Here is a 20,702-nt window from a genome sequence, read left to right on the forward strand (position 1 = left end):
ATTAAGTTTGTCCCCCCAACTTTGGACTTTTTCGCCCCCAAAACGAAAGTACATGTTTGGGGTGATTTAAAATCTTTTTTTTTTTACGCAGTTTACCTTTGGGGAACTGTTCCAAGGCTGCAGGGGGTTCCCGCAACTTTGCACCCCAAAACCCCAATTCTGCACTTTTTTTCGCCCGATTTCATAGGCGAATCTTTTCCGCTCGATACTATGCGCAGATTTTTTGCACCGGCAAAAAGTATTTGGAATTGAATACGGGGAAAAGTTTTCACCTGGCGAAATGACGTCACCGGTGAAACTTTCTTACCGAAAACGCCTTTTCACCACTAATTGAATACGGCCCAAAGTACGTTTAGGTTTCTTTATATTGAGGAAATGGCCAAAAATATGTAAAGTTTAAAAAGGCAATGTTGGTTTACAGATGATTATCATTTATCTTAGACACAAACATGGGTTTGAAACAAAGTTTTTATATTGTAGATTCAAGTGGTTTTAAAAATGCCTCTGCCATGAACCAATGCTCACATTACATTGTACATTATTATAAGCATTGATAGGATTTATCATTTGTAGAAAAAGCAAGCAAAGTGAAGGCCAGTCCAGACTGCAGAGTATTCCAAGTACTAGATCATTATTGGTTAGACAGGACACATAGGAAAACACGACAGAGCCTGAAAACACCACCAACTATTCTATAACCCCCCCAAATATACCCTGCCGTCGCCTATAATCCTTGCTAGGCTACACACCACATATCACTGTTCATACCAGAAATAGTAGTTGTCATGGCTGCTCCTATCCAGAGCATCGGTCACGATTCTTAGTAGTACTGGTATATTCATTTTCACTATGAAAGCCTAGGATGGATCTCACGTACAGGTATACAGAATATAATTACTTTTATCAAAGTTTCATGGCTGTATATGAATCAGATATATATTTCCACACACATACATTTTTATTACTATCCCTCCTTTATCTGATAATAACCAGCAGGTACACTAGCCACTATCCTAGTGGGTAATAATTAATACCAGCCCTGGCATCACACAGTGACGACACAGGAATTTCCTTGGAAGGCAGAGGCATTCTGGTACTTTGACGATGTGTAAACATCATCCAGTTTTAAATAAATGTTTATACTAAATGGACAAAGGAACATGCCAATGCTTAAAAGATGTTAATCTATATTAATATTATAAGAATGTTGTGTCTGTTTGTTTCAAGTTGGCGCAAAAACTACTGAACCCATTTTCATGAATACTACATTATTTTGTAGTGGAAACTAAACATAACCTGCAATTAGTTTCATCTCCATCCATCAAGTTAAAGCTGAGCAATAACAAAAACAAAATGTATTGACATCATCAATGCAAGAGATAGGTGTGGCACAATGCCATGTGGCCAGTAAGGGGTGAAGGGAGAGGTGCTTTGGGTCCGCGATCACATGAATAGGATAGGCTACTACTGTACATCGCAGTCTGTGCACAGGGCATACAGTGACATTGGGATGAGTAGTGGGTGAAGGGGCTGCTGCCACCGTTCTGTACAGCACTGCTGGTCACGTGGGCCTCTACTGCGACAGGGCCCCTATTCAAAGCAATACAACTACAATACCATAAATAATAAAAATGTTGTCAGAAGCCATTAGTAGTTACTACATAAAGAGGAAAACACTTGTTCACAGGTCAGTAGAAAAGTAAACACAAATCAAACAAAACAAAAACCTTTGGCAAACTAAGCACAGCCATTAAATAAATGTTTTATGCTTCTAAAAGCGGATAATCTCTGCAAATAAGGGCATAGACCACACGGCTTCCAGCAACCACTTATCTATGCTTGTCTAGCTCTAAATGTAATCAGTAAGGAGCCACCATAGCTACAATGCTGTACAACTTGATTATATATTACACTTCATAGTGCATTTGTGAAAAAGTTATAATAATAATAATAATAATATTATTAAGTAAAACTTTGCTTTCAATTTTAAACTGAAGAGTTTAGTTTCTTATTTGTTTTCAGTTGTGCTTTTCACCTTGAAGAATGCAACAATGTTTGTGCGTGATTTTCATTATCAGGAATAACTTTTTTGAGTTCACGGTTTGGAATTAGTTTAAAACTTACCTTATCGGTTCCATCTTCGTGGCTCAGAACGGACGCGATCTGGAGTGGGCAAACAAAACATTGTTTTTAGAAACTCAAATTCCCTGATTTTCCTGTGGTTTGAAAGTAACATTGGCAAATAAAAAGGCATTCATCACTTCACAATGTTTAGTACACTTCATGCTATGTTCTATTGTTGCCGCATGCAACTGCCATGCATTATGTTTGAATACAGTTATAGTTATTCAACTCAAAACTCATTACAGCAATATAATAGCATTTTTACATTTAGCATTAGGTATTTTAACATCTTCTCTTTCCCCACACATTGTAGTCCAGTCCTTGTTTACGTGAACGCAGTCCGGTCTAAAGACGCCCACTTTTCTTAACACACGTCATTATTATTATTCAGTAACATCGAAAGTCATCAGAGCTGCTCGCAGCCCTTGAGGTAGACCCTACCCCGCTGCAAGCACTGCGATCACTGCAGGCTGAAATACAACCAGGTGACGTGTACAATGACACTTCCATGCTAATTATGGACGCCCATTAAACGCCGTTTTGACGCCCAGACACGCCTGCGTTTGCACATCCACTCCCCCGTTCACAAGCACCTTCCCCTGTTACCGCCCACAAACGGCACTGTCACTCAAAGTAGCGTCCAGTCTGTGTACTTCGAGTGCACGATTTCCGGACGCAACAAGCAGCCTGCGCATATTGCCGCAGGCGCGCGACAATCGCCCATAGCGTGCGTTCGCGGCTTAGATCCCGGGTCCGAATCAGGCCCACAGTTCTATCCACAAAGTTTGTAAGCCGAAGTCAAATGTATTGAAGCTGCATATCCCCACGGACAGAGAATTTGGACAGAATGAGCTGAATAAACAGCGCACAATAAAAATCAAAAGCTGAAATAAGAATGGGACAAGCGAGTTACCTGGCATAACAGAAGCCTAAAGATCATGACCTCACCAGGAGACTAGTGATCTGTGGTCACCCTTACAAAATGGTAAGTCTGACCTCCAGCTGAAGCCTGGCAGCAGAGGAAGGCCCCGAGGTTTAGCCATGTAGCTACTTCACCAGATTACACAGTTGGTAATTCTGACTGACACACCTAACTATAAATGCATGTATCCATCAATCAGTTACTACTAAAAACTCTTCGCTTACCTTTGCTCCAAGATCCTCCTTTCTGAATCCCAAGAGCTCCAGATACTTGCCACGAGAATCATCTTCAAAATTTACCTAAAGACGATATTGTGTAAGAAACATTGGACTAATGAAAGTCTTCCATTTCTTGTACTGCAATGATACCGGGCGATTGACATTTAAAGAACCAGTCCCGGTAAAATTGCTACAGCTGTATGTTTCCATAAACAGGTTATTCTAGTTTTTAAAAATATAGAATAACTTGACTATTACACTTTAAAAAATATCACCAACAGTTACCAGTTGTGTCAGTGCCCACCATCATCAGCGCCCAAATGGTAAGATGGAAAATAGGCATAAAGCTGAGTGAAAGAGGCTAAAATCTAACCTTTAGGAAGGACCACACATTTTTCTCAAAATCACTCTTGGCGTCATCAATTTTCTTCTGGCAGTATTCAAGGAACGCCCCTGTGCTGACCACATCCTGCAGCTTGTTCGAGCGGTTCAGGAACTCCTCCTCTGTGACCACCTGACTGACATACACATGGAAGTGCTGGGCTTGTGGATGCTGTTGTGTTGGTTGAGTCTTCTCTGCCTCAAAAGTGACCAACTTCCCCCCAAACTGTATGTAGAGAGAAGAAATCTTACAATATCTACATCATGTACATAAAAAGGGATACTCATCAATGTAGTGTTTGGTTTATATTTAAACATATCTTTAAGTAGGATATATGGAATTACCAAAAGAGTATTATAGATCTGGCAGAGCCCTGGGATAATCACGTGGATGTAGCAGCCTATGGGACTCGGCTAGGGGGCATGTTAGTAAAATGTTTTCCTTGGATAATTTCCATACATCAAATAAAAAAACATAGGGACTCACTGCAAGGAAGTTTTGGATAATGTCTCGCCAGTAGTTGCACAGGACATAAACGTAATAGGTTAAACATTGACTGTGCAAGTGGATTGCAGAGAAAGCTCTCTGCAGACATTATCACCACCAAATGAATTTATGATGGAAAGATTCAAATTTCAAAGAATACTGTTATAGGTTACTTGTATTTTATGTTGGACTAGGCCCTCTAGTGAAAATATTACCATACTACACCTTTGCTGACTACATTCAATTGGTACAAAGTGAACCTGAACAATAACTAAAACTCAGTAAGCCTCATGGTGCTTTCATACATTAATCTGTAAAAGTTTATATGGCAAGTTGATCCCAACTTACAGAAAATGAGGCTCCAACAGGGCGACGCAGCCACTTAGGAGGTTTTTTCAAAGGAAGAACCGTACTCTGCTGTGGGGGCTGTTGAGGAAGCTGCAAAGGAGGAAGAGGTTGTCCTGTGCCAAATGGGTCCATGTTCCCAAAAGATGAAGAGAGCTGCACAGAAAATCACCCATTAAATGACAAATAACACTCAAATGTACAGACAGGAAATCTTTAACCAGAAAAAAAAGTTCTTATCATTTAAAATATTATACTGCTATGAAACGTGTCACATTGGCCGATAATTAGTAACATTATTATTTCAGTGAAGGTCTATATAAAGTTAACCCATCAAGTGCCCAGATCCTGGACCCACAAAACGACCCACAGACTGGAAGAAGGAGAAATAGGATTTCTAGAGAGGAGTATGAAATGCGTCTCATTTACCTTATCTGCCTGAGTCTGACTGAGGTTGTCATTACTTCCTCCCATGATGGAATAAATGCTAATACGTCCATCAAAAGAAGCAGTGGAGAGAACAGCTGGGTTACGTGGACACCACTGGATGTCAAAGCACCACTGAGTATTTGTTGGCAGCTCATATAAAACCTAGAAAAACAACCAATAAACAGGCTAACCTTAGAAATACACATATCAATAGATGGTAGCAGATTTCAGTAAATGTTCCTAGCACCTTGCTTACAATCTAAAACTTAAAGGAAAAGAAAGTATCCTATCTAACTACATCCATGTAATTTTCAGTATGATAACTTTAGTGTAAGAGCATGTATTACTGAGGAGTGGGCCTGATTCAGAGTTACGTTATTGCACAGTCGCTGCAACTTTGTAATATGCCAATACCTGCAGAGCGAGGACGCAGCCATCGGATCACTTGCGTGAACGTCGGCCATCTATATAACCCTCAGGTTACTCAGGATGGTCGTGAAATTCACACAGCCGGGACCAGTGACGCCTCGGCGCACCCATGCTGCGGTTTAGGGGGCTCTGCAGCTGTCTTCACAGACACTGATCGGCACACATGTAGTTAGATACTGTGCATATGCCGATCAGGAAACATTGGAGCTGTACACAGACCATCAAGTTTATCTACAACTCTGAATCAAGCCCAGAGAAGACTGGTAACCTATGAAATATTAACCTAGGGCTGGAAAATATGCTAGCAAGTAATCAATATATCATGCAGAATATTTATAAACCTGGCTTACCTAGTAATATTCACAACCGAAAGCCTTGAAGACCCCTCCCCCCCCTTTCCCATACATACATTTATCACATACTAAAACAAACATATCATTCTATTATGGCCTTCTGTCCTCTGCTCCCACTGGGCATGTCTGCAACGATGTCATACCAAGCCCCACTGACAGTACATCTGCTGCCCAAAGCTGCATTTGCTAGAGCGTAAAAAGATTGACAGATGGGTTTTGGGAAATAAGGAAATTAAATCTGATTAAACTGTGCAAGCAATCGCCAAAGCACCTTAATAGGATCTGAAATAAATTGCTGCAACAGGATTGTTACACACACACACACACACACGGATGGTTCAATAAATAAGGTAACAAGACCTCTTATTGCGTAAATGTATTCAACTCGTACATATAAGTATAATCAATAGTATAGTATTATTTTTCCCCATACTTGTCTAAGCATTTGTACCAATGGTACACCAAGGCATCTATCCCGGCATAGATGAAATTAGTGTCAAGCTCCTGAAGCCAGGACATGACGTCTTGCTGAACTTCATCGTTTGTTGCAAATCGCCTTCCACCCTGGTGCTTTTTCAATGGTCCAAAGACTTGGAAATCACTCGGTGTCAGTTGCCATCCTATTAGTTTTGTGAACTTCTGTGAGTTGCTTTGGTACCCAGCGTAAACACTTTTTCCTATACCCCAATTGCTCATGAACAATGTTGTGCACAGTACCCAGTTCATCAGCAAGATCACTATGCGTCTGTCCTGAATCAAACCTTCTATGCGGCACAAAGTGTTATCTGTGGTGGACGTGCTTGGTCAGCCAGATTGCTGCTCATAATGTCTGTGCTGCCGTTATCAAAGGCAGTGCACCAAACCTGTTTCCATGACATGACATTATCACCGTATACCTCGACAAGTTGACAATAAATTCCAGCTGCTGATGTGCCCTTTAGATGCAGAAATCTGAACGCACTACGCACCTCAATGTTTGACCATGTTTCCGCCAACACTGCCCTCTTCCAATTGATGTTGGGACAGTAAGACTGATATTAGGCGCAGTCTAATGACCATGAGAGAAGTAATAGTCTACCTGCTCTGGCCTGGTGTGAAATTAGAATGAAATAGAGAACATTACACATGTGAGAGGTCTTGTTACCCTACTTATTGAACCATCCTCATACTTCTTAATATAACAAATCGGTGTGCCTTTTATATTTGTAACAATAACGTGAATGAGATCCACTGTATTAGGAGTGTTGTGTAATAAAAAAGAAAGACAGGAAGTAATAACAATCCACTGTCAGCGTGCGACTTACCTCTCCAGTGTTTGGATTTGAGCAGAGTATTTTTGAATCCTTTCCAGAGCTCAGCAGCAATTCTGGGTCTGCAGCACTCCAAGCAATAGCCAAAATTCCCCTGAGTGGAAAGTATATAATTTAGAACCACAACCAATATAGTAATTTATTACATTAACATTCTTGCATTATAATAAAAAAGGCATTCGGGGAGCAGTTCATCCATGTGACAATAAAAGACATTCCTCAAATTGAAGTGGAATGAGAAAGCAGAAACATTAGGCATTTTTCTGTAATTTACCTCTACACTACTAAGAAAACTAGATATAAGATTATAAAAGAGAAAACTTAACTTTGAAACAGTATAGCAAGACTAAAGATTAAGAAGTCCTCTACATTGTAGCCTTTAATAAAGTAATATTTGAAGTGCCAATTAACATGAGGAACTCTCGTTTAGAAAACAAAGGAGAAAAAAAAAAAAGATGACATACCTTGTATGATTTTCCATAACACGTAGCGGAGAAGAGGCAAATCGAAGATCCCAAATTTGTATTACAGGGAGCCGGTCATCCTCTGAAGACAAAACCATTTGGGTAGCAACATCAGGGTGCCAAGCCATTCCAGAACAATGCATCTGATGCACACAGTAAAATTAATTTTTTTTTTTTAATTTACAAAATAAATCATTCTATTTCACATAGAAACTGAATCACAGGTTTGGTTACTCAGCATACCCTGTTGCTGTGGTCGCTGACTTTTAGAATTGGCTCATTTTTCCGGAGGTCCCAGACAGTGGCCCGACCACTTGGACTGGTGGAAGCCAGAATGTGCTGAACTTGCCTGTTCCATGCAATACAGCCAATGTCTTCTAGTGGCTGAAACAGATTACACATAATTAATATAATGAGTTACCCCATAATTTAGGGTAAAGATCGTAGAGTGGTCATACTTCCACACACACTATTTCAGGAAGTAATAATTAGGCAAGAAAATAGTAAAAAGTAATGAACAGTGACTGTCCACAAAAGGAGACACCTTTTCTATTTGCAAATAAAAAATAAAATGTAATACAGGTTGAGTCTCCCATATCCAAATATTCCGAAATACGGAATATTCCGAATTACGGAATCTTTTTTGTATGACTGATAATGTGAAACCTTTGCTTTCTGATGGTTCAATGTACACAAGCTTTTTTTAAAGCACAAAATCATTAAAATACAGTATACAATAACCTTCAGGCTGTGTGTATAAGGTGTATATGAAACATAAATTAATTTCATGTATGTACCCAAACTTTATTTGATGCTCAAAATTATTAAAAATATTGTATAAAATGACCTGCAGGCTGTGTGTATAAGGTGTATATAGAACATAAATGCATTCTGTGTTTAGTTTTGGGTCCTATACCCAAGAAATTTCATTATAGTATGCAAATATTCCAAAATACGGAATATTCCGTTATCCAAAATAACCCTGGTCCCAAGCATTTTGGATATGGGAGACTCAACCTGTAATCAACTGGTCTATATTCATCCTAACAGAACTGCACACATTCATGTATAATTAAGGGTGATGTTCATCTCCAGATGAGTTCTGCTACTAAAACGTTTGTTATGTAAGTGTCCACCTCTCAATGCTTTATCTTTCAAGCAATAACATACAGTTTTGTTGGCTTATGTATAAACATTTTTCACAACCTCCATCTCACATTGCAAGAGTGTACGCAGGGCATAATACTTGGTTATCTCTTGATGGAAAATGTAATGTTGATGTATACAAAAGTACTGCTGGGAGCAGCTGCATTGAGAGCGGGAAACTATTTCTTACACAACTGTACGACAATCTTTTAAGGCGGCAGTTCACGAACTGTGGACATTTGTTAATTTGCTGCTCTTCATAAATTACCAACAAAAAATATAGGATCTCACATAAACTGCTGGCTACAAAAACAAATGACACATTAAAAGGACACCATCATAATGGAAAAAGATACAATTCCATTTGATAAATATGGCAAGTAATCAATGGTGTGTTTAGTCTACTTTGTCTATAAACGTCAGGCCTGACTTACTAAAAAGTCTCTTAAGCGGTCCGTAAACAGGCCAATTATAGCTGCTCGGCCTACCTAAATTGCAATTCCTAGTCACTTCACTGAAATCAAGAACATCATTGACAGCAGAGTTCTATTTATGTGGCCATGAGTGGGCACAATATTGAATTGGCTTAAAATTACATCCACTAAGCTAAAGCACTGTTTGCTACCAATATAAATGCAATGACAAGGAAGGGATGGAGTTAATAAACAAAATTGCATTAATAATGTTCACGCTAATGCAGGCAGGGCACTTGCTGGCAAAAACTACTGAACCGATTTTCATGAAAATTGCACATAAAAATAACCTGCACTTTGTTTCATCCTGATCCGTCAAGTCAAACAAAATAACTTTTTACTGACATCATCAATGCAAGAGATAGGTGTGGTGCCATGTGCGCGGCCTGTAAGGAGAGAGGTGCTTTGGGCCTGCATTCATGTGAATAGGCTACATAGCAGTCTGTGCACAGGGCACACAGTGACATTGGTGTGAGTGGTGGGTGAATAGGATAGGCTACATAGCAGTCTGTGCACGGGGCACACAGTGACATTGGTGTGAGTGGTGAGTGAATAGGATAGGCTACATAGCAGTCTGTGCACAGGGCATACAGTGACATTGGTGTGAGTGGTGGGTGAATAGGATAGGCTACATAGCAGTCTGTGCACAGGGCACACAGTGACATTGGTGTGAGTGAAGGGTAAAGGCGCACCTGCCACGTGACCGTGGCTAGTCATGTGGGCCACTCCTGCAACAGGGCCCCTATGCATAGCAATACAACTATAACACCTCAAATAAAAAAAACTGTTGGCAGAATTTATTTCCTCATGGGAGAAGCCGCAGACAACAGCTAGACATGTGAATATATATCTAGCAAATATGCTGCGGAAATAAAATTATCCCTCTATGCTATATGTAATGTAATTAGTTTAAAAAGGTCTGTGATGCTTCCACAACATGTCTATAGTGTGGTCAATACTTAAGGGAACATAAACTAAAAATTTAGAAAATTACATGTTAATAGTAACAATTATAAGGCCAAAAAAATAAACACACAAACCATGTCTCTTACCTGAGATTTAGCTCCTGGTGTCATGGGAACAGCAAAGTTATTCAAATCCCAGATGTAAATTTCAGACTCATTAGCACCAGAAGCTACAAGATTTGTCTACACATAGGAAAACAGGATGGAAAGGTTATCTAATCAATACATGTGACACATATATCAAAGGACTATATTAGGCAACAAAGCTGGTAAGAAACTAGAGTGCTCCTGCAAGACCTTCCTATCACCAGATGTTTTGAGGTCTGTGCATTAACGTTCCCCTTTACGACCCCCCTTCCCTACTAGTTCTTTATTTCCTCCTACCCTTTTGTATAGATAAGGTATTTGTTTTCGTCATTACAATGTCTGTTGTTCTTTTGAACAACCCCATTTCTCGTTGTTCACTAGATATGTTTGGAACATGCTATTCGTTATAGTCTCATGATGTCACCTCTCATGCTTCCCTCCTCCTGTCTACGTTAATCTCTATCCTGTTCTATAATGTGACTCTGTATGACATTGTTGTCTTTTTTTGTATATTGTTAAACTTGATATATATGAATAAATACAACTGTTACAGAAATAAGAAAGCTGGTGTCTATTTCCTGAGAGAAGGGTGGGTTGAGGAACTGGGGAGAGGGAGAGGGAGAATGGGAGGGAGAGACCTGAATTCAAGATATAGTGGTGAATACACAGACAGTCCAGTCACCTTCATGCGGAGTCATGTTCAAAGACATTATCCAGCTCAAGAGTCGAGCAGTCATGCACAGTATGTGAATAGTAAGCCATACACAACAAGGAATTCACCAGACTTCTGGTATCCCAATCATGACATTTAGCCATAATTGTAACACCACTGCAGTATGGTATCATTTCTTTCTAGCACTACTGACCAAATGATGAAATGTGCTTAAGACTGTTCAGAACTCAACATGTTTAAAAGGTAATTATCATTCACCATTATAGAGCAGAGTTCCTATATACGAGATTTGAACCCCCATGGATTGATAACCATTTACCAAGTTCTCCTTAAGGTGTGCTTGTTGATACAGAGCACCTCCTAATGTGTGTAAATGTAATCAATTTACCCTTTAACTTTAGTACATTTATACAGACAATACAATAAAAGGTTTAAAATAAGCCTAATTTGTTTTGTATGCTGAATTTACTACTACATTTAATGTTATTTTGAATAACATTTAAAAGATTGAAGTACATTTGAATCAACATGAGGAACTCCTTAGAGCAGAAGTTCCCAAACTCCGCCATTACAGACCACATTTTAAGGATATCCATGCTTGAGCACAGGTGACTTAATTAGCACCTCAGTCAATTTGTTTTAACCATCTGGGTTCAAGCATGGATATCCTAAAAACATGGACTGTAATGACGGAGTTTGGGAACCTCTGCCTTAAGAGTACGGATGCTATACTGTAGGTATTGAAACCTAGGATATAGGGCAATCTACTGTATTATTGAGAAATGTTATTATGTCAGTAACTGTTACATTTCAGGGTTTGGCTTGAAGAAAGAAATAACATAGGAAAGTATTTTATTCCTTTACTTCTTAAAGTCCGAAAAGATACATAACAGAAAAAGTAACAGATCTAACCTGAAAGGTGTTCACGTCCAAAGCTCTTACTGGTCCAGTATGTTTATCCTGCTGAGTGATCACTACATCACTATCACCAGCCAAAATCTTAGCTTGGTCATAAAGAATGACATTTCCATTTTCACCTCCGGCTATTAAAACGCCTGAAACACTGCTATCAGAGTCCATTCTGTGTGGCCCCCAAATTAGCTTATGGAACCTGAAATCAAGCCACAATAGACATACAATTATAGAAAAATACAATTAACTGTTTGACATTCAGACATTGGAATGTACAGGAAATAATGGTTAAAAGCACTGAATTACAATAATGATTCATGCATTTTCCTTTTCTGGCAACCCAAACAGCTATTCATATAATGGAGCGCTTCACAATTCACATCACTAACTTGTCTAACTTCAATATGGTGATAAAAAGAGCTGACCAAATGTTCTTCATGCATAAAGGACATCTTCACACGTTTGCATCACTGCTTTCAACAGCAGAAACTTCTTATTGTTTTTTTTAAGAATGTGCCTTTTATGATGATATATGGTCTTAAAATGGGCTGCTTTTAAAGACTTAAGCTGGGTACACAGACGATCAGCAAATGATGCGATGGTCGTCCAGATTTCCCTTGAACTCCCTAACAAACGATATAGTGCATACACACTGTGCAATGTGCTAAACGACGGAACGATATACAGGTATCTTGCATCATTTGGTGGTTAGATCATTAATTATATAATGTTAACATATCGCCTGGTCGTCTGGTAATGCATATACGCTGCACAATTTGCAGGAAAACGTTAACGAGATTGTCACATTGAGCTGCATGTTGGTGTGCCGTGAAGATGCGACGGACGACGACGCCGGAGTGTGCATAGTGCGAAAACACTTGCCGATTTGAAGTTCCTATCTGTGGGAATCACTCAAATCACTCAAGAAATCATCTAATGTGTATCCAGCTTAAGCGGCATTACTGACTTAGTTTAATGGCTCAAAAGAGGCACTAAACTAAAAACTGATTTCACACACAGACACAGCAACATTGGCCATGTCTTAATGCCCTTAAATTATTTTCCGCATGGTTCTCCTTGTGGATACCGTTGTGAATGCTCTAAAAAATTTGCAACTCTATTATGAAGTTTCAAAATCCTTGACAAATGTACAGTTCGTCTAGCCTGCAATTCAGAATAAAATCATTTATATTGCCTCTATTAAATTCATTACCTGTGAGAGGATTCAAATTTAGCACATGATTTCATGTCCAGTGAGGGATCATCCCAATCTAGTTCAAAGATCTCCAAGGAGGCACTTGTGCTGAATGTGGCATCTAGCTGCTGGGCAGATGTACCTGACAAGAAATATAGAAAAAGGCAAAATAAATATTATTATTAAACTTTATTTATAGGGCGCAACAAGAGGTCTGCAGCGCCGTACGGAGGGCAAAACAATAAGACAGTACAGGGTAAAACAGTACAATACAATAGACAAGTAGTAAATAGCACTACAAATCTCAACACTGCCACTAATGCAAGGGGTGCAATGGAAATATTTACAGTAAGCTAAAAGCTGTAGCTATTAGTGTGGGTGCAGATAACAGGTCTAGGTCATCTGAGGACACAGAAAACAACGGAGGAGTGAAGTCCGGGAGAAGAGAGCACAAGGGCACAAGGTGGAGGTGTAGAGTATAGCTGGTGTACAAGAGAAGTAGGTAATGCAAGAGAATGTTGGAGATCAATACAGTTATGGGCAAGATGGGTGTAGCGCCGTCGCATTGGCGTGGAAACGCCAGCAACTGCTCTTCATCTCACCCTGGTCTGAAGGCGGACCTACGGGCTATGAACAAAAATAAGCTACCGCAAATGCAGCATGGCAATATGGCTGCTCTTATTCTCAGCTAATTTAATTGACCGCTTAATAATGTTTAAATTGCTTAATTATGGTATATGCATAATGAGAATTAATTTTTCATTAAAATATTCTTTAAAACATACTCACATGGTGACTTACCATGCACTAGGTCACCATAATGCTTAGGAAATGCAAGCTGCAACCTAGATTTTATAGCCTAAATCAGGACCTACAATTTTGTATGCTTAACCAATGCTAATGCAGCCTATACATTCACTAGGAACTTTACCTCAAGCCTCTCTGTAATTATGTGCCTCCTTTAGGTCATTTGTCTTAGTGAACTAATAGGCTGCATGTTCATGCCTAAAAACAGTCCAGGATTTAAGATTATGCATTTTTGTGCATAATGGGTAAATCAAAGTAACTGCAGTCATTGGCGTCGGAACGGGCGGGAGAAGGAGCGGCGGCCACGGACGGTCAGGGGCTGTGCTTTATAGCAATAGGCTGCACAGCCCCTGCACTTCACGGAGGAGGAGGTGTAATGTGTGTAATGACCGTACATTACACCTCCTCCTCCTCCATGCAGTGCAGGGGCTGTGCAGCCTATTGCTATAAAGCACAGCCCCTGACCGTCCGCGGCTGCCGCTCCAGTCTGCGCAGGTAAGTTAGAGGGAGGGGCCTCATTGCATGGAGGCAGGAATGATTTTATATTGCCCCTATCACAAAATCGTTCTGACGCCCCTGCCAGCAGTCAAGTTGTTCTTAAATAACTCACTGACTCAAAGATATATTTGGAAAAGTAAGAGACTATTTCTTTCCCCATCCCCCTTTTTGAACTACCAACAGCGCCTGTTTAGAACTCTTTTTATTTAAGAATATTTACCAAGGTTATATAAGGAATCCTTCTGCGTTTTATTGGCTGTAGTTGTTGTGCTAATCAGTAACAGTCTTTGTATTTATAGCAAGTCAAGTTATGGTGCTTTGAGGACCAAGATTGTTAACATTGCAATATTTATCTTACAATACTGGCAGTTGTAAGTTTTGGTCCTGGCATCCAAATTTAGGCCAAATTTCTCCAACGTGACTGATGATGTGATATTATTTGTGTATGTGCCTTAATGCTAAATAATACATAGTGGCCAAAACATGAACACTTCTTTGCTAATGATTCAGTTCACCTGCTATTTTTCCCACAGTATATTTTGAAAGTGTAAGGATTCGCCCCACCCAAAAAAAAAGAATAAAAAAACTCTGCCAACACAATACATTCTTCACCGCAATAACATCAGGTGATTGGGGGCTAGAGAAAGACTGAGGCTTTCTATAAAATTATACGCACTCACATAATAAATATATTATATATATATATACATACATACATATATACACACACATACATACATACATACATACACAGACATACACTCAGTGTGTACATTGCCTTGCAAAAGTATTCACCCCCTTTACATTTTTTCATGTTTTGTTGCCTCACAACCTGGAATTAATATGGATTGTTTGAAGGTGTGCATCATTTCATACACAGAACAGGCCTACAACTGTGAAGTTGTGTTTTTTTTATATTGTGAATCAAACAACATTTAGGACAACATAACAGAAAACTGCAGCGTGCATAACTATTCACCTCCTTAAAGTCAGTACTTTGTCGAGCCACCTTTTGCGACAATTACAGCTGCAAGTCGCTTTGGATAAGTCTCTATGAGCTTGCCACATCTTGCCCCTGGGATTTTTGCCCATTCCTCAAGGCAAAACTGCTTCAGCTCCTTCATGTTGGATGGTTTCCGCTTGTGAACAGCAATCTTCAAGTCTGACCACAGATTCTCAATTCAATTTAGATCTGGGCTTTGACTAGGCCAGTCCAACACATTTAAATGTTTCCCCTTAAACCACTCGAGTGTTGCTTTAGCAGTATGCTTCGGGTCATTGTCCTGCTGGAAGGTGAACCTCCGTCCCAGTCACAAATCACAGGCAGACTGAAACAGGTTTTGCTCAAGAATATCCCTGTATTTAGCACCATCCATCTTTCCCTCGACTCAGATCAGTTTCACAGTCCCTGCTGCTGAAAAACATCCGCATGATGCTGCCACTACCATGTTTTATTGTGGGGATGGTGTTCTTGGGGTGATGGGATGTGTTGGCTTTGCGCCATAGCGTTTTCCTTGGTGGCTGAAAAGTAAAATTTTAGTCTCATCTGACCAGAGCACCTTCCTCCATACATTAAGGGAGTTGCCCACATGCCTTTAGGCAAACTCAAATCGTGTCTTCTAATTTTTATCACTAAGTTATGGTTTTTTCTGGCCACTCTTCCATAAAACCCAGCTCTCTGGAGAGTACGACTTATTGTGGTCACATGCACATATACACCAGTCTCTGCTGTAGAACGCTGCAGCTCCTTCAGGGGTCTCTGTGCTGCCTCTCTGATTAATGCCCTCCTTGCCCAGTCTGTGAGTTTTGGTGGGCGGCCCTCTCTTGGCAGGTTTGTTGTGGTACCATGTTCTTTCCATTTGATGATGATGGATTTGATGGTGCTCTGGGGGATCATCAAAGATTTGGATATTTTTTTTATCACCCAACTCAGAATTGTACTTCTCAACAACTTTTAGGGGTATTCAATATGGAGCGAAAACTCAGTTTTTGCGTTGTTTTCGCACCAATGACGTCATTTTCAGAGGTTTTGGTTTTACACCGTATTCAATTTCAAAGACTTTTCGCAGGTTCGAAAAGTCTTTGAAAAAAAACGGGGATAACTTTTCACCACTGAATAGGTGGCGAAAAAAAGTGCAGAATTGGGGTTTAGGGGTGCAGGCTTAAAAAAAAAAATAGTCTCCACCCCTGGGAATGACATTTTAAAAATAACTGTCAAAAAAAGTTTTAAAAAAAAAATAGGGACACCCCAAAAAATTAATTTAAAAATTGGGGTGAAAAAAAAAAATTGGGAAAAAAAGTGTTTAAAAATAGGGAAATAGGTTCAGGGCTATTCTGCAAGTATGTGGCAGGTGTTTTCTAGAATAGGCTATTAGCGGCAGGTGCATAGTTGCAGAATTTTTTAAAACTTACTTTAGGGACATAAAAATATGCTAGTACCCATTTTTATGTACCCCAAATTTGATGGGACCACTTAAAAAAACGAAAAAAAAAGTGCTCTTCTGCAACACTTCTTCAATGTCGGGAAAAAACACCTGTTGCGGCTATTTAAATCCCGACTTTAATTTGCAGCCTAAAACGGGGGTACCCATAGTGATCCCCCATGTTTTTACAACTTTAGGGGGGTCCTACAATTTATTACAGGAAAAAAAAAAATTTTTATGCAGATCCCACTTCGCAGCTTCCCGTTTTCGTAGGTTTTATATTGAATACGGGGATAAAGCGGGCGCGCGCCCGATACTTTATCCCAGGAAAATCTCCGATGTGGAGCGAAAAGTCCAGCACGGACTTTTCGCTCCCATATTGAATACCCCTCTTTGTCCCTGACTTGTTTGTAGAGCTCCTTGGTCTTCATGGTGTGATGATGCCTCTTGCTTAGTGGTGTTACAGCCTCTGGGGCCTTTCAGAAAAGGTGTGTTTATACTGATAGATCATGTGACACTTAGATTTCACACAGGTGGACTTCATTAAACTAATGTGACTTCTGAACCAGAACTTTTGAAGGGCTTCATAGCAAAGGGGGTGATTACATATGCACATGCCAATTTTCAGAATTTTATTTATTAAGATTCTTTTTTATATATTTTTTATTTCACTTCACCAAATTAGACTATTTTGTACAGATCCATCACATAAAATTCAGATTAAAAAAAATAAATAAATGACAGGTTGCAATGTAACAAAAAAGGTAAAAAGCCAGGGGGGTGAATACTTTAGCAAGGCACTATATCTATATATCTATATCTATCTATATATCTATATACACACACACAGTGTATGTATAAACACAATATGTCTAGAGAGAGGGAGAGGCAGAGGCAGAGGGGGAGGGGGACACACACAACTGGGTGGAGCACTCACGGCACTCATAAAGTAGAGGAATAAAAAGCTAATTATGTTTGCGAAATGTATTCTTAACCTATTCTTGTGAAAAACTGTATTATCATCCACAGTAAGTAGTCATAAAAACACTTTCTATGTCTGACGGGGCCTTTTAAACATCACAAATGGCACATTATATTGCCCTAGAATAGTAGTGTTTAAACAACCACACATTCCCTCCTCCTTTTCACTTCACATTAACAAAGGCACAAAAGCAGGAACAAGGGGTAGTAATTCCCCAGCATGCATCACACTCTGATGTGGCCTGTTCAAAAAAAGGAACTCACACTATTACAGATGAAACACTTGTGAAATCACTTCTACTGTGACATTTTTATAGTGTCTCACAATCACTTGTGCAGAAAATAAGGAGAAGGAAATTTATAACCTACCTTTGCACTGTATATTTTAACCTTATTATTTTGCATTGATCATGTGCATTTCTGTAATTTTCCCTCTATGGCACGATAGACACTTGTGGAGTGCCATATAAATAAAAGATAATAATAATAATGCTCGATCATCATAATATGGTATGGCAGAAACATTATCAACCACCATTATTACAGCAGCCACTGACAACTGGCACTTTTGGTGTTGTGGTATGGTAGAAAATCATATAGCAATAGACAAATGACTGAATGGTGTTAACTCATTGAATGAGGAGTAGTGCTCAGTGCAGATCTAGATGGTATTTTGTTCATAGTTTTGGGTAGAGTAGAACAAAATAAAACATGAAATGTGGGCGGAATTAAAAATAGATCGTAAAATACAACATGTTAAATAAATTAGCCTTTAACATGTATAGCCAAAATATATGTACAATTTAGCAAAGGCAGCCTGAGTCATGCCTGACAAGTGGACTTGTGTTCCATGGTAATAGAGAGCGGCAAACCAACTACAGCTACACTTATTCCAATCTTCCTAATTACATGGTTCATCCGCATTTTATTTTCATAAAACACATAGCGAAATATACTAGTTTATAAAGATATGCTCTTCATTTATTGAAAGGCTATTCCAGACACAAGGACCTTTGCAAACACAAGAACTGAGGGAGAAGAGGTTACAGGTGTCAGAAAAACTAAAATTTGAAGAACAAAGTGAAAAAACATTTTCTAGAGCTGTTAAAGCAGATGCACTACTTTATTTGTGGTGTAGTAGGCTATTTTATATATAATTGCTTGCAAGATATGTAGAGAATAAGAAGAAAGCTCTCTAATACCCCTTTTCCACTACCACAATAAACCTGGTTATTGCCGGGTTGTGGTTCGGTGTAAAAGCGACCTTGAAAAATAACCCTGGTTGATTGACCCAGAAATCCGACCCTGGTCTCTACTGAAGGAAGCATCCAGGTAACGGTGCTGTGTAAATGGCGCGACCAGAGTCACGTTGACCCGGTTCATGCCTCACAACCGCAAATTGGCTGGCTTCAGTAGCAATTGGAGAGGACATCATCTCTAAATGTCCACTGTAATGCTGGAATACCCAGGTCTGATGTGAATGGCTGGACCTGGAAAATAACTCAGGTCCATCTGTCAGTGTAAAAGGGGTAACCTCCGGCTTCGACCTGTGCTCAGTGTCCCAGGTTGGAGCCAGGTTTTTGGTGGAAAAGGAGTAGAAGAGCAAAGGTGTAGTTCCAAGTGAATTAAGGATTTTCCTTCTGCTTTAATGAAAAGCGTAATCTCCTGATTTGTATGGCAGCCGCATTCATGTTGAAAGTGGGTATGCAAGCACTAGACACAAACCTAAATGCAAAAAGGGTCCCGCTTCTTCTGTTGGCAGCGTTTCTAATCTACACAATACATTGCACTTTCTGGACAAATTCAGACAATAAGTAAAAAAAAAAACATTTTTTCCATCCATGCACACCGGTCTAAGAGATGTAATTCACAATCTCAGTAACCCGAATGTCAAAGGACTCCAAAGCTTACTTTGAAGGAATGCAGAAAGTGGGGTGCCATCCCTAATAATGGACGTCAGCCACAAAGCATATGTTTCCACGTACATTGAAAACCTACTTGCAATAAACAATACTGTATGCATATATCAATATATATTTAGAATAGTACAGGACATCTTTTGATAATAATTTTTTCCATTAAAATGTCTCTGTGAAAGCTGACCAATTCCTCAGTACCAAGCAACTGTTGTTATTCTGATTTAAAGCTAAGTCCAATGCCAGAAATAGAATTCTGAATGATTATAGCCTGTGGCCATATGATGTTGGATGGCGCGTCTTTAGTGACTCTGTTGCACATACCCACTTGATTACCAGTAATGGGTTGATAGTTAAACATAGGCAATTATGTAAAAGTCAGAAAAGGACTGTGAACATACTATAGCAGTGTTGGCTAACCTTGACACTCCAGCTGTTGTGGAACTATATATCCCAGCATGCCCTGCCACAGTTTTAGCATGCCCTAATAGCAAAACTGTAGCAGTGCATGCTGGGTTATGTAGTTCCATAACAGCTGGAGTGTCAAGGTTAGCCAACACTGTACTATAGGTACACAATGTGGCTAATACAGCACTGAGGAATTGTTTGGGGGACTGTGTGCCATGACAGGGCTGAAGCACTGCAGGTGTAGAGATAAATAAATAGGTGGGAACAAAATCTGGCTTGTGATATTTAATATTTAGCCTTTAACACAATCATCCAATCAATGTTAATGCAAAAAAAAAAAATTCTTCATGCTGTCACAGCCAAAATTCATAGTTTGCCTCAATTACAGGGGAATCTCGCTGCAAGCAAAAATGTATTAAGTGGCTCCAACGGCAGAAAGCCAGTGCTCTGACAGCTCCCTGCTGTGCATACATGGAATTCTCCAAACCAGCACCCTTTTTTGTCTCTCTCCACACACCACCTAGGTGCTTACCTGGATCTATTTAAAGGAGATGGGCACAGTGACTTGTAAGGTGTTGTTTTATTAAATATACATACCGTATATTTAATAAAGCTCCAGATAAAAATAAAACAAATGCAGAAAAGCAGTGTGCATTTAAGTTGTTTCATCAAATATTTACTGAAATTAAACAGTTCTGTGTTTTATCATATTGTAACTTGGAGAGTACATCAATAGGAACAAATACCCAATTTATT

General features: G+C 39.5%; 1 protein-coding gene across 9 annotated transcripts in view; it reads right to left on the reverse strand.

The window, feature by feature from the left end:
* SEC31A (SEC31 homolog A, COPII component) overlaps positions 1–20,702 on the reverse strand; it is a 58,646-nt gene that overhangs the window by 25,000 nt on the left and 12,944 nt on the right. For all 9 annotated transcript variants that reach the window (XM_088452146.1, XM_088452148.1, XM_088452149.1 and 6 more), the window contains exons 3-13: positions 12,932–13,055; positions 11,719–11,917; positions 10,134–10,229; positions 7,706–7,846; positions 7,463–7,605; positions 6,993–7,092; positions 4,907–5,068; positions 4,481–4,633; positions 3,638–3,871; positions 3,271–3,345; positions 2,125–2,163 (exon numbers count right to left, since the gene is read on the reverse strand). In XM_088452146.1, the coding sequence (XP_088308272.1) occupies positions 2,125–2,163; positions 3,271–3,345; positions 3,638–3,871; positions 4,481–4,633; positions 4,907–5,068; positions 6,993–7,092; positions 7,463–7,605; positions 7,706–7,846; positions 10,134–10,229; positions 11,719–11,917; positions 12,932–13,055 (1,466 nt within the window). The remainder of the gene's footprint in view (positions 1–2,124; positions 2,164–3,270; positions 3,346–3,637; positions 3,872–4,480; positions 4,634–4,906; positions 5,069–6,992; positions 7,093–7,462; positions 7,606–7,705; positions 7,847–10,133; positions 10,230–11,718; positions 11,918–12,931; positions 13,056–20,702) is intronic.

The sequence above is a fragment of the Taudactylus pleione genome, unplaced genomic scaffold (genome assembly GCF_031769625.1).
Source record: "Taudactylus pleione unplaced genomic scaffold, aTauple2 ptg000033l, whole genome shotgun sequence".
Taxonomy (NCBI): Eukaryota; Metazoa; Chordata; class Amphibia; order Anura; family Myobatrachidae; genus Taudactylus; species Taudactylus pleione.